General features: G+C 51.3%; 4 protein-coding genes across 4 annotated transcripts; 3 read left to right on the plus strand and 1 right to left on the minus strand.

Moving 5' to 3' along the window:
• Positions 1–505: 505 nt before the first annotated feature.
• On the plus strand, positions 506–1,689 carry AAFC00_005466 (mitochondrial 54S ribosomal protein uL2m; the record flags this gene model as incomplete). The annotated part of the gene is made up of 2 exons (XM_069345252.1): positions 506–1,448; positions 1,514–1,689. 2 exons carry the CDS (start codon positions 506–508, stop codon positions 1,687–1,689), a joined length of 1,119 nt encoding a protein of 372 aa, XP_069203081.1.
• A 705-nt stretch (positions 1,690–2,394) lies between these two features.
• On the plus strand, positions 2,395–8,114 carry AAFC00_005467 (uncharacterized protein; the record flags this gene model as incomplete). The annotated part of the gene is made up of 5 exons (XM_069345253.1): positions 2,395–2,439; positions 2,504–4,150; positions 4,226–4,309; positions 4,358–5,120; positions 5,188–8,114. 5 exons carry the CDS (start codon positions 2,395–2,397, stop codon positions 8,112–8,114), a joined length of 5,466 nt encoding a protein of 1,821 aa, XP_069203082.1.
• Positions 8,115–11,058: 2,944 nt separating this feature from the next.
• AAFC00_005468 (uncharacterized protein) lies at positions 11,059–12,135 on the minus strand (the record flags this gene model as incomplete). The annotated part of the gene is made up of 3 exons (XM_069345254.1): positions 11,059–11,160; positions 11,217–11,516; positions 11,566–12,135. The coding sequence occupies 3 exons, from the start codon at positions 12,133–12,135 to the stop codon at positions 11,059–11,061; spliced, it is 972 nt and encodes a 323-aa protein (XP_069203083.1).
• Positions 12,136–12,926: 791 nt separating this feature from the next.
• Positions 12,927–14,306, plus strand: AAFC00_005469 (uncharacterized protein; the record flags this gene model as incomplete). Its single annotated transcript, XM_069348247.1, has 1 exon — positions 12,927–14,306. One exon carries the CDS (start codon positions 12,927–12,929, stop codon positions 14,304–14,306), a length of 1,380 nt encoding a protein of 459 aa, XP_069203084.1.
• Positions 14,307–14,730: the final 424 nt, after the last annotated feature.

The following is a 14,730-nucleotide window of genomic DNA, read 5'->3' on the forward strand; positions in this document are numbered from 1 at the left end:
GTATCCTACTCTACATGAGGTTTGCGCCGTCATTACATTGATCTCCCCAGAGAGGATCGCAATCGACTGTGCTGCGATGGTTACGGGTGATCTATCGCTTGCACACCTCACGCAAGGAAAGAGACTCGAAGCTAGGATCGCCTGGGTAACACGTCCATGACCAATCGCGATGCACGAACGAGCAGGCATTCGCGGGATCTCGGCTTGGCCTTGCTTTTGCCTACAAGGTCACCTGGTTCTCATTATACGCATCGGTAGCCGTGCACCACTTGCCATGCAACACAACGGCACAAGTCTTGGCTCTTCCGACACGCCCATTGTACGGAGGTACTGCACAGAGGACAGAAGGCTCGGCGAAGATTTGGGGCGTCCGGGTCGAGCGACGACAAGACTCTACTAGCAATTCCATAACGTCCATAATTTCGGCATATCACCAGCTCGCCTGTCCAGATCCAATAGTCGTCAGCTGGACACGCTTGCCTTCAATTGACCATCATCCAACAAGATGCTGCAGCCTCGGCTATGGCAGCAGTCTTCGCGACAATGTTCTTCGCTGTCCCGCTGTCTTCGCCCTGTACGAACATACGCAACCGTGGTTGAGGCCTCTGTCCAGTCCAGTGTCGCCACTGCGGATGCAGTGGCTTTCAGTCCCTCTGCCGCACCCAAGAGAAAGCAAGGCCAGTTCGCCCTGAGGACCTACAAGCCGCGCACCCCTGGTACGAGATGGCTGCGCCGACCCATCAACGACCATCTCTGGAAGGGCAAGCCATTGGCCAAATTGACCTTCGCCAAAGTCGGTCACGGGAAGGGTGGTCGTAACAACCGCGGTCAAGTCACCGTCAGACACAGAGGCGGCGGTCACCGACGAAGAATCAGAACCGTCGACTTCAAGCGCATGGAACCCGGCAAGCACGTGGTGGACAGAATCGAGTACGACCCGAATCGCAGTGCACATTTGGCGCTGTTGACGAGAGTGGAGACTGGCGAAAAGAGCTATATCATTGCCGCGGACGGCATGAGTGCAGGCGACGAGATTCAGAGTTACAGGTCGGGCATTCCGGGTGATCTGCTGAGGAGTATGGGTGGCGTCATGGATCCCGGTATGCTTGCCGCGAAGACGGCATTCAGAGGAAACTGCCTGCCTGTGCAGATGGTGCCGCTGGGCACCCAAGTCTACAACGTCGGCTCTACCAAGGGCAAAGGCGCCGTCTTCTGCCGAAGTGCTGGCACTTTTGCAACCGTCATCGCAAAGGAAGAGTCGGGCAAGAAGGTCAAATCTGTCACGGTCAAGCTACAGAGCGGAGAGGCCAGAACCGTCGATCCGCAAGCATGTGCCACAATTGGTGTGGCCAGTAACCCACAATACCACTTCAGAATCCTCGGAAAGGCTGGACGAAGCAGATGGTTGAACATCAGACCTACCGTCAGAGGTCTTGCTATGAACGCAGGTATGTGCTCCATGCTGGATCGCTCTCCATACTTGCGGCTTTCATCAGTGCTAACAGATGCTCAGCGGACCATCCTCACGGTGGTGGTAGAGGTAAATCCAAGGGTAACGTTGATCCCGTCTCCATCTGGGGCACACCAGCAAAGGGTGGATACAAGACCAGACACAAGCGAAACCCAAACAAGAACCTGGTTCAAGACAGAGTCAGGAACCAAGGCAAGAGGAGAACGTCCAAGAACTAAAATTCGAAAAACCTTCATCCATATACACACCCACCACCCACAATTTCCATGTATCACCACTTTTACTACGGACTATGTATCTCACCTGGCCTGCATGATGTATCGAGCTCCTAGGAAAAAATTCCCACTGTACTACATTGTAACAACTACCGTAACCCAATTCCTTGAATCGAACAGCCCAGGGTCAAATGCGGCCAAGCTTGATACCTAACTCTGGATTCACCGTGGTATACTCCGTGGTTCATCAAGACAACCCGAAGGATTGCATAAATGATAGACCGGCGCCTCCTTCATACCGGTCACTGATTTGGTTCCTTGCCCTTCCGCCAAAACCTCGAGCTTGAGATCTAAGCGACCGGTGAAAAGAGGCGTGATGATTTGATGTGAGACCAAGCACAATAATTATGCAACTTCGTGGGTCAAGCTAGTCTATATGAATGATTGATTAATTGTGTCTATTTATACAATTGACATTATGCGGAGGCCGCGCTTTCCCAAAGTGAGTAGAACGCGGAGCTAGCGCGTGTGACTGTGACGCGCACCTTCCATTATACTCGACTAGAACGCGTCTCCGCGATATCGACCTCGAGCCAAAGCCTGACATCTCGACATCATCATTATCATTGTCACGCTGATTCATCAACGCTGTGTGAATCCATCTCATCTGGTATACTCCATGAATGACTTGCTTTTCCGCGTCGTGTTATGTCGTCCCGCCAAAAGTCTTCACTTGAGCAGGAACACGCAAAGGTATAGTACAATCAACTTTCTAGACTAACGCCACTACTCGTTGCTCTAACGCGTTTTTATCAAGAAAAATCATAAACCGACAAGTAACCAGACAAGAAACTTTGGTCCGAGGACAACCAGTGATCCTTTGCCTCAAGCATTTCCGTCTTTGAATACGCCCGTCAAACCTGCGACTCAGACTCGGACCAAACCACACACCTTTCCATATACTGGTGGTGGTGGCGCACTAGGCAGCGAGAGTCGGAAGTCAGAGAAGGAAAATGACAGTTACCACCAGCTGAAATCCTCTCAGTCGCCTGAGAAAGGTGTCGCAAGCACAACGCCCAAGATGTCTCAGATCAAAACATTTCCCTCAACGCCTGCCATGCGATTACCGCTAGCGGATCTAGTGGGAAATGCCGAGGAAGCATTGCGGAGGCACGATGAACCCAAAGAGCAGTCACCGGCAGAGCAGGTGGGCTGGATAGCAAACAGCTCTCACCCAGACCTGACGCCTCGTCAGAAACGACGAAGAGCCCAGAGTTCATCACCCGTCACCTCTTCACAAGAGCCTTCCTCCGACCAACGGGACCCTTTCGGTCTCAAGAACCTGCAGCCACAGCTCAAGACGCCGCGGACCATCTCAGATCCAATTGCGGATCTCTGGACCCGCTACGCTGCAGGTAGAAACCCAGACGATCCAGATGCCAAGCCTCCATCTCTGATCCACTTGATCGAGCCATCATCGCCGCGATCAGGGCCGCGAACACCGGGTGCAAGTGTTGGGGGACTTAGAAGGTGGGCCTCCTGTGGAATGGATTTTCCGGCAACGAAGGTCAAGCGACGAAGAACGCATGGCATCTTCAGGGATCGATCTGAGGACCGTGATGGAGAGGATGCGAACCATGCAAAGCCTGTATCTCGAGTCGGCATGCTTGTTGAGAAGGTGCAAGCCTCACTCGCCCAGCCAAAACACCTGGCCAGAGAAGGTCCCAGCAGCTCCTCACCTTTACCTGACAAGGGCGATCTTTCCCACATCACTGATCTCTCGCCGGCATCACAGCGTGAGAATCGTGCAATGCGATCAAGACATTCTTCACAACGTGTCGGGTTGAGCCAGCGCTCCAACCAGTCTATACAAAGCTCACGAAGTAGAGAAGTGGATCTGGACGAGTTTGGCGACGATGATATAGATCTTGACATGGCGGAAGCTGTACAGATCACACCCACATCAAAACGCTTATCTGACACAAACCGTGACCCGCCAGAATTTGTTGGTGAACAACACAGTTCAGACGGGCGTATGAGCACGATCGACGAGGACTCGGACGAGTTTGGAGATGTCGATTTAGAGCTATCTCTTGAAGACATGGATGCTGCAGTGCCACTCTTCCATAGCAAACCCAGCTCGCGGACCATGAGTGCGTCTGTGTCTGCGCCTCCGAGTAGGCCCGCATCGGCCAATCGAAGCAACTATACCGCTGTGCCGTCGAAGACAGAACAGAACCCCGATGTCAATACGACTACGCAGCCCCGCTCTACGGTGCATCCTGCCAACCAGCAAATTTCAATTGATCTTACCGGCTTTTCGGATGACAATGATAATTACGATGATGATGATGATGACGACGACGAATTTGGAGATTCAGACCTGGACGATGATGCATTTGCTCAGGCGGAATTGTCAGCAACACAAGCTGCACACCAGGCAAGTGGCGCGGTTGCAAGTTCTGTACGTATCTCAAATTTACCTAGATGAACATAGTAATAGGTAGCTAAGAATCATTCAAAGCATGATATGATCAAGTCCCGTGCCATCCAACGTTATCTTGTGAAGCAAGTGATCGAGGGCCAGTACACCAATGAGAAGGGCAAAGTCATGTCTGAAAAGGTAGGCTCCACCATCGTTACCTAGACTTGCCGAGACTGACACGGCCAGATTCTGCTTGTAGAGGACGAGGCCGGTCAACGTACCAGAACCATAGCTCTTCGCCAATCCTGGTTCGACACACACTGCACGCCCGGATCATATGTTCATGTGGTTGGCGGAACCTTTAGCGCAGCCGGACATGTCACCATTGATGATGTCAACAACCTTCTCATTGTCCACCCGGATCATCTCATATCTGCCACTGTCGTTGCAGACTCCTTTGAATGCATCCGTCGAGCTGTACTCCAGGATCGAGTGAAGGCTACCAGCAGTGCTAACGAATATAATGTATATGGTAACATATTGCACGAAATATTCCAGGAGGCGCTCAAGGCAAACCGGTGGGACCCTGAATGGCTTGATCAACTGGCGGAAACGACACTCGATAAGTTTCTCGAAAAACTCTTCGAGATTGGCCACGATGGCACGGGCAAGGCTCTCGAACACCTCAGAAGCAAGATGCCTGAGCTAAGATCGTGGGCGGGGTCTTTTGTCAAAGCCAAGCCAGGTCCAGATGCTCTTGCCGACGATCGTAATGGGAAAAAGGTTCGTATGAGTGTCACTAAATTGCTTGACGTGGAAGAGCATGTGTGGTCGCCTACATACGGACTGAAGGGTAACATCGATGCCACTGTGCAAGCTGTCATGGAGGACGAGTATGGTACACGGTCTCTAACGGTACCCTTCGAGGTCAAGACCGGCAAGAACACGTCAAATGCTTCTCACAGAGCGCAAACGGCGTTATATACCTTGCTGCTGTCGGACAGATACGGTCAGTATCTTTTCAACCTGTCTCGTAACCAGCATATTCATTCTCTGCAAACGCTAACATCTTGTAGACATCGATGTGGTCTATGGCATACTCTACTATATGGAGACTTCGGCAATCTCACGCGTGCCTGCTATCCGTAACGAACTGCGACACATGGTCATGCAACGCAACGAACTCGCTAGCTATGTCCGTGAACGACTCCAGCTACCTCCGATGCTACAGAACCCACACAAATGCGGCCGTTGCTACGCAAAAACACAATGTTTCCTGTATCATAAACTTGCGGAAGGCGGCACAGCCGAGACAGCCGGCGTCAAGGAGAAATTTGATGAGCTCGTCGGAAAGCTGCAGCCGGTGCATCAGGTTTTCTTCAAAAAGTGGGATGACCTGTTGACAAAAGAGGAAAGCGAAATGATGAAGTTTCGTCGTGAGCTTTGGACCATGCTCTCCAAGGAACGTGAAAAGCTCGGAAGGTGTTTTTCTGAAGTGGTCGTGGAGCCCGGCAGCAGTCGTATGCACGAGGAAATGGCTAAGATCAATCGTTACAGCTACACTTTTGTCAAGAAAGAGACATTGCCAGGGTTCTCGTTCACCGAAAGTCAAATCACCGTCGGCGAACCCATTGTCATCTCGAGTGAACAAGGCCATTTTGCCCTCGCCAACGGATATGTGACCAAAGTCTCGAGTCGGCGCATCTCGGTCGCAGTGGACAGACGGTTGCACAATGCTCGAAGGAAGCTACGAGGGTTCGACACGCAGAAGAACCAGTCTTTTGTAGGTATCATGAATGTTAGCGGAGAAGGACACGAAAGGGAAGATCCGGGAGATGTTCCAGTCTATCGTCTGGACAAGGATGAATTCAGCAATGGCATGTCAACTGTCCGCAACAACCTTCTCAGCATCATGGACGACAATGTATATCGATCATCTGAGATCCGCGCTCTTGTTGTCGAGAACAAAGCTCCTACGTTCAAGCCAGTCCCGTCAAAATATCAATTGCCACCAGGCGAGCTGAACCCCGACCAACGCGCGGCGATTGACAAGGTCATGTCGGCGCAGGACTACGCTCTCGTCCTCGGTATGCCAGGCACAGGCAAGACCACGACCATCGCTCAAATCATTCGCGCATTGGTCGCACGAGGCAGATCTGTGCTTCTGACATCCTACACCCATACAGCCGTCGACAACATCTTACTCAAGCTTCGCTCACCGGCTGGTCAGAAGCAAGACATAAGCATCATGCGCTTAGGAACGATATCAAAGATTCATCCCGAAGTGCAGGACTTTGCCAGTCTAGCCGCGACTCCGAGGCACAGTCTCGAGGAGATCCAAAATGCCTATATGACTCCTCAAGTAGTGGCTACTACCTGCCTCGGGGTGTCACATTTCTTGTTCCAAAAACGTGTCTTTGACTACTGCATCGTGGACGAGGCATCGCAGATCACATTGCCAGTGTGTCTAGGCCCAATCCGCATGGCGCGCACTTTCGTGCTTGTGGGCGACCACAATCAACTGCCTCCTCTCGTGCAGAACAAGGATGCACAGGAAGGTGGGCTCGACGTCAGTCTTTTCAAGCTGCTCAGTGATTCGCATCCCGAAGCCGTTGTTGAGCTAGGCAGGCAATACCGTATGTGTGAGGATATCATGCTGCTTTCGAACACGCTCATCTACGGCGGGAAGCTACAATGTGGCGCGCCGGCTGTGGCTAAGCGGACGCTTGCCCTTCCAAACTTTCCTCGTAGGTTGAGTCGTTTCCACCGCGATCAGAGTCGGCCTGGGGATGTCACATCTGCGCATGGAAACTCATCGTCAGATTACACGTCCATCACGCAATGTAAAGGCGTCGACTCGTCGTCGTGTTGGCTCGCCGAAATCCTACAACCAAGCCGAAAAGTAGTCTTTGCAGACACAGACACTCTGCTTCCGACTCCACCAAGAGATACGGCGTCCGGGTCAAGAATCATCAACGCAACAGAAGCATCTCTGACGATTCAACTCGTCTTTTCTCTTCTCTCAGCCGGTGTCCCCGCAACAGAAATAGGCGTCATCACATTCTATCGCTCCCAACTTGCGCTCCTGCGTCAAACGGCCAAAGCCTACGCCGCAGGCTTAGACTACGGCTTCGCGTCCAACGGCGGCATCGGCAACAGCAGCAGCAGTCGCGACGCAGCCGCAGCAGCAAATAATATCAGCGCATGGCAAAGCGTCGAAATGCACACCTGCGACAAGTTCCAAGGCCGAGACAAAGAAGTCGTGATCGTGTCGTGCGTGCGATCCAACGAGACCGGAAATATAGGCGAGCTGCTGAAGGACTGGAGAAGGATCAACGTTGCCGTCACGCGCGCGAAGAGTAAACTCGTCATGTTGGGCTCTGCTTCCACTCTGAAAAGCGACGCCTTGTTGGACAAGTTGTTGAATCTGCTGGACCGACAAGGCTGGGTGTTCAAATTCCCTGGCCATGCAGAGGGGGACCACGCTTTCGAGGTTGGCGCCACGGGTTGGTCGGGCGGTGTGGCTACGGGAGTCGACATTACTCCAAGAAAGGAGAGCAGAGTCGGCAATGACAGTTTGCAGAACAAAAGCCCAAGTCAAAAGCGCAGAAAAGCGCTGACGCAGCGCAAAGGCATGGACAACTTCCTGATCACAGAGGAAGCGATGCCCACGGCGTCAGGAAAGGAGAACAGAAACTCTGATGTTGATATCGACATTGAGAACCTCGGCAGCGTCAACAAGAAAAGAGGTGACGGGCCATCCCAACAGAAGAACAAACTCCACAACAAAGAAAAGCAAACCGGCCTTCAAGAATCCCACCACCACCAGCGAGAACCGCAAAAGCAGCGCCAGATGAAACCCTTCAAAGTCCCTCATAAAGTCGGGAAAACCACCGGAAGCAAAGCCGTCGAGGACAAGATCAGAAAACTAGGCAAGAGCGGAGTCGTGCTTCAGGATATTGTTAATGACGCGCTTGGGGATGGGGTTGTTGAACTTGATTGATTTTCTGATAGGATGGTTGACTTAGATGGGAGTGAGTAGGTTTTGGGTCAGGTTAAGGTCAGAGCGCGTCGTGGTTGTTGGATTAGTATAGTAAAGTCTGTATGGTTTGGATGTAGCGTATAGCGAAGTTTGGAGTATCTGGATACAGAAAGAGATGGCGTTAAGCTGCATAGTCTACCTTGGTCTAGTATACTCTTGGAAGTGCCGCAGGATAAGGTGTATCGTACCACGCAAGACATATGAGGTTAGATAGCGAATACCATCACAGCGATAAATGTCCCTTCCTAAGGAATCAGAATATGGCTTGAGCGTTCTCCAGTATATCCTACTGTGACAAAACCTTACGCCTGCTTGAGAAGACTTGATACAAAAGCTGCGATACAAAAGCTGCACGAGACGGGCTGAGATTTCGATACATGTTCTGTGCTTTCACCGTATAGAGACCAGAAGAGAAGAGAAGAAAAGCAAAGGCTTAGACATCTCTCTCACGTCATATAACTAAAGTATCACCTTTCGAAATGAACTGATATGAGAACACATTGTCTAATGCACCTACTCATTTACATCCTCCGAAGATGAGAAAGCGGTGAAGTGGTCCTCACCACAGTGAGTGCCATCTTGTACGCATCAGGGCTATGCTCAGATACCATTCGCACAATGAAATTGCTCACCACAAGCCATGAACTTGCGCAAGAGCTCGTGTTACACGATGCCACCCTGACGTGCTTTATATAAAGAGGCTCAGTTCTTCAAGGTCGACGAGGGACACGATCTATCCTCTGGCCCCAATGCCCACATTTTCGGGTCTCGGAGGCTGGGGTTCTTGATGTGGTGTAACACCCCGGCGGAGGACAAAGCATGGGCACATATACAGAGAAGGCTCACGCGTGATCTCAGAGAGGCGATGGCAAGAATGTAGTATTCTGCTTTTCGCCTTGCTTTACTAGCGTCTTATTCTAGACACTAGAGATGGCGAGAGGACACCAGGTCCGCGGAGATATGCTTGCCTGCCTGCCTGCCCTCACGAGGTGTCGCCCGGGGTGATGGCGACGCGGACTCGGATCCGATGCGACGCGAGGGCGGTGTTGAGATTTTGGTGCGTTGAAGCACTCCTCAAGTGACGTATGCTTTGACGGTGTGACGGCGTAGACTTTTCACTTCGATTCTGCGTTCAGTTGTTGTGCTATGTAGTCGAGTTAGAGGGTACAGGGAAAAAGTGAGGCGTGGACCTGTCAATAAGGTCGAGAGATAGAGATGATTGCAGCTTTCTTGACTGATAGAGTGAACCAGCATCACTTGTACAGTCACTTCTCGAGCATCACAGATGTACAAGCACATTTCTCATCTTTGAGAACAAGGTCCAGATTAATACTCTTGACTTCCCAGCAATCGAACCCCGTGTCGACGTGCTCGTCGACGTAGAGCCTCACTCCTAGGAGACAGGGCAGAATATGTAGGCAGGCACCGATCAGTTACTCTGCATATTTACTTACAGATCTCGCGATCATACAATCACTACTTTGTAGGACACAATTGACGCCCAAACCAGCTTTGCTGAAAGGATGAATGAGTATCAGTCGTCAATGTGACTGCTCACGACATTCTCGGACAACAACGAGGCTTGGACTACGGCATGGGAAGAGCTCGAGCAGGGTCAAGATACCAAGTACAGAGAGGCGGTTCATATAGCATAAGGTGTTATGCAGACTCCCCGTACCACCTTGCTACTCGATCGTGTGTTTGAGATATGAAGTGAGCGCGCTTGTCTCGAGCCTGCTTCTCGTCTCCACGTCCATCCCTTGGGTACAGAAGGTGAAAGGAGGGCAGTGTCCTCAACCTTGGCGCTATCAACATGTGGCTACTTGACTGCACGTCTGTGTAGGGGATTGAAGTAAGTAGGTGTTCATCTTTAGTAAAGATGTGCTTAATGTAGGATGAGTGTTTCAGAATAGGGGCAACTCGGGGAAGGGATGCAGGACGAACTTTGCTCCTGAACTCTAGCGAATGAGTATTCCATCGACCTCCTTCACTAATACACCAATCTCAACCCTCAGATCAAGGTACGCCAAGCAACGGAATAATCACGAAACAAGAAGATAGAGAACAAATGTAAGTACAGGTACTGTGGAAATTGACATACATTGACATGCATCCAAGGCATCCACTAGAACGATTGTGTGAAAGAACAAGACGGGGTCACCCTACTCGAAAACCCTACACTCTGGATCGGGTCCAATAGAACAGGAAATACATGATTTCTAGCATCAGCACGCGAACACAAGGTATTATTTAGCTCCCGCTTTATATGGCCTTAAGTACAATCGTAGTCCATAGTGGAAGTCTGTATCGCGCCACCCTGTCGTGTCCTTGTTGGAATATGAATGTGTAGGTATGATTGATGTGCGTTCATTCATACAGTTTCATGGTCGCTGCTAGAAACAAAAGTAAGAGGGGAGCAGAAAGACACAACGATAAAGCGATGTGGAAAAGGAATAGAGGATATTGGATCATAGCTATACAGTTCTACGTGCAGACTCAAAATTAAAAACACAACGTAAGGTCAAGTCAGCGCAAAAAGAGGATTTGCACAGGGGCTAGAGATTTGCTGAATCGCGTTATAGTCATTGGAATGGAGAAACCGAGAACGAGGTAGCCTCCCTTTTCGGATCGTTTCGCTTGTTGTAGATAAGCCTGCCTGACTACTCCTTTGGGGGTTCTTCCCACTTTCGAGTGATCGCGCCGTGGTTTGGAAGGCGAGGCCCCGAGATCCTGTACCAGGTACCGCCGGGGCCCTAGATAGTGACTGACACGACGATACGGCAAACAGCAGAAATGGGTCTAGAATCCGATTTCTCATGGTCAGGTGAATGTTCTTCTCATCCTGCCGGTGACTGTGTAGCTAGCACATCGCGCAAGTGGGCATTGAGCTACCCTCTCCCACATCTCAGATACCCACTTCGGGCGACTTTGATACCGGGCGGCCGTAGACTCGCTCGTACTCGCGCTTGTAGCGTTCTCGTTCTTCCAAGGACTGGTCGGCATATTTCTGAGGTTGGAGTTAGCGTACGGCATTCTCGGAGAGCCGGTGTGCCAAAAACATACCTGGCGCTCGCTGTCTGACAGGCTCCTCCATTTCTCGGCCCACTCCTTCATCTTCTCGGGAGGGAAGCCATCTCCAGCCGCAGATTGATCTCTGAGGTAGAGCATGAAGCTGTTCATGGGAGCATTGACATGACGATCGTCCTGGATATGGTGGTACTTTTTGTTGCTGCCTGTCAAGAGTCGTAGCTTACGACGGGCAATGTTGGCCAAGCGGATCTGGTCCGGAGTATGAGATTGCACCCATTCCTGGTATTGTTGCTTCTTCTTCTTGCCGATTTCATCTGCCTGGCTTTGATAGCGCTTGGACTGGTCAGAAAAGTCACACACAAGCAGTGCTATAGCAACACACCTCAAGTTCAGCAGGCGACATGGCTTTGTACTCGCGCGACAGTTCGGCAGACTTGGATCCGAGCTGATTGCCTCCGATATGCTCACCGCGCGCCGCGGCGTCCTTCAGACTCTGAACATAAAAGACCTGCCAGGCAGACTGGCCTCTGGTCGAGGAGACGGGGTTACCCAACAGAGCAGTCGCCTTGAGATCAGCGAGCGCCTGCTTCTGCTTGTCTTTGGCCGCCTTGAGTTTCTGCTTTTGCACTCTCTCCTTCGCCTTTGCTTTTACTTGTTCGGCCTTGACTTTGCGCTTCTCCTCCAGTTCTTTCCTCTTCGCTGCCTGCTCCGCTGTGGGCTTCGCCTTTGCCCTGGGCTTCCGTGGTGACTTGGCGGGTGCCTTTGATGTGGACTTGGGCTCGGTCTTGACAGCTCTCTTGACGCTCCTGGACGGTTCGCCGACGGCGGTCCTGGGTCTCCCACGGGTCGCATACGCCCTCTGAGCTACAGAAACAGGTCGTAGGGGGTTGACGGTGCGGAACAAGCCTGACGCGTGCGCGTAAACACGGAGAGTGACCTTGGATCCGAGCATCTTTGCGCTGATGGATGCTTTTCAGCTCGGGGTTTGGAGACGAATCAGAGGATAGAGTCGCCGCCTTCTTCAGACACTGGCGGACGATAAGGCAGTGTTGATTGAGTTGTGGTGGTAGTCTTTCCGACGGAAAAAGGTGAATGGCAGGGTGGAAGTCAAGTCGAACGCGTGAAGTCACAGGAAAGCGCGAGGCAGGTACGGAGCTCTCAGGTACATGTCTGATGTATCTTTTGCGACAGTGGTGTGGCCGGTTTAGAGTTGCAAATTATTACTATATCGATGACTAGTGTCAAACCTTATCAACCCCCCACGTCCTGTCCTCTTCGGGTTTAGGATTTGACGTCGATGACGCACCTGACAAGTACCGAGTAGACTTGATAGCAGCGCGGTACAGAACATCTAGGGTCGCTAGCGTACCAAGCAAGATCGTTGACTTGTCAAACAAAGTACACTTCAGTGATTGGGTTTCATTGCTTCAGCATGAGCAGCAGGGCTTCTGTAAGCAGCTCTCGATCGCAAAAGGAGACCATGATCTATCAGGACTTCGACTATAGGATGCCAGCGTAAGGCCCTCCGTTCTGGCGGTGGGACCAGCAATGTATGCCCAGCATCGTCACGTCTAGTCAAAGCCTGAAGACAGAAATAGATCGATGTTGTTGTATACCTACTTAGGTCATTGCTCATGCCAGGACGATGCTGCCAACATGGTGTTAACTACCTTACGGAGTCTCTTCACTGGATCCGGGCATCAAAGCTTGATATCATAAAACTGTTTGCGACCAAATCTCAACATGACTGCACGCCTTTCGAAAGGGCCCGACACATCCACTCTGGCAAGAGTGCAGCAAGTAATGCATCAGGAAAAATGTGCCGGACCTGTGCCTCTCCAGGTTGGCAGTCGTGTTGTCATGTGCTACAAAGCTCCTTTCAGACCCTTTGACCTGAACTCCCAGCCTTATGTTGACGACACAGGAACGGAATACTGGGGCGATCTTGGGCCGCGATACCAGGTGCAAATGCTGGAAGACAAATGTAAGCAACTATATGACGTGGCAGAAGGCATGCAATTTCATGCGAGGCTAGACGACTGTTTGTCCGAGTGGTTGGAATGCAGTTTCAGATGGGCCTCAGACGAGCCTGAAGACACCTTGGTCCAGACGGCGGTCAGCATACTAGAGAGACTGCCGAGTCATCCACCAGGCATCCAAGAATCGGAGATGATCGAGTTACTGGACGAGCTCAGTTCGTGTCATTTCGTGGAATCGAGCAGCCACGATATGTGGGAAAATAGCAAGAGTGCTAAATGGGTCGATCACAATGTCATACGAATTGCCCTTCAGATGGCCGCCGAGGGCTATGGCAGTAGGACTGACAGCGGTGAGGCATCGCAGAACAGTACCGCAATACAACAAATGGTGAACCATATCAACAATGTTGGTGCACTCTTGCACCATGCTCATCGGCTAAGGCAGCAACGATTAGACAACCACCAGCAGCAAGCATGGCGGTGGATGATTGTAGAGTTATTCCTTTGGTCCACTTGGCATCGCTCAGTACTTCTGGTCTCGTCTCTCAATCTCCGACTGCAGCTTAGAGGTGTTCCTTCCAGCGATGGTAGTTGGCAAGCTATCAATACAAGCTTCATTTCCTGGTTGGACACGAGTGCATGCCATGACCCACCCGAGTGGATGTGCCGCTGGAGTTATGAGTGCATTCGAAGCGATCGGGCTTCTCTGAGCTCAGACCTGCGCAGCCTCTGTAGTCGCTATCAGGAGTTTGCTCAACTCCAAGGAGTCGAATGTTTGGAAGCCCGTTGTGACAAGGATGAATATGGAACACCTCGTCAATGCAATGGCAGGTCTCCTTTTGCATGTAGGCGATATATTGGCACCGACGCTCATGGCGAAACCATCAATCAGTCAGCTCATGCATGGCCTTGTCAAGGTACTGGTGATGGATGTTTGCGGCTGTGGTGGAATGAGGAGTCCTACAGGCGCGCCGCACCGGCTCCTGCTGTTGACGTCGCCCATGATGGTATCGATGCGGGTCTGACATTCACTCCGTATTCTGGTAAAACCATGGCCATCTCTCACGTCTGGAGTCATGGACAAGGCGGACGAATCGACAAGAAACGGACAAGTGGTCTGACTGCTGACAAAATAGTCTTATGAGCTTACAGGCATGAATGAATGTCTTCATCGGCGTTACTGTGACATAGCTCGAGCCCAAGGATGTGACTCGTACTGGATGGACACTCCCTGCGTACCTGGTCAGCCAGATCTTCGGAATGCAGCTATTGAAGAAATCAATAGCGTATTCAGCACAAGTAAGCTCACCCTAGTATGCGATCGAGATATCATGCAGATCGACATGTCACGACCAACCTTGCGAATAAAAGAGATAGTGCTAGCTGTCCTGCTTGCATCCGACTGGAACACCAGAGCATGGACCTTCCTCGAGGCCATGCGAAGTAAAGCTAATATACACGTTCTCTGCAAGAATGATAAAGTTATATCGTTAGTCTCCTTGATCGACGACGTGAACCAGAACGGCAGGATAGACCTTGCAGTCCTTTTTCTCACCGCGCAGCATCTC

This window comes from Neodothiora populina (assembly GCF_041146345.1).
Source record: "Neodothiora populina strain CPC 39397 chromosome Unknown canker_contig_5, whole genome shotgun sequence".
In the NCBI taxonomy this organism is placed as follows: domain Eukaryota; kingdom Fungi; phylum Ascomycota; class Dothideomycetes; order Dothideales; family Dothioraceae; genus Neodothiora; species Neodothiora populina.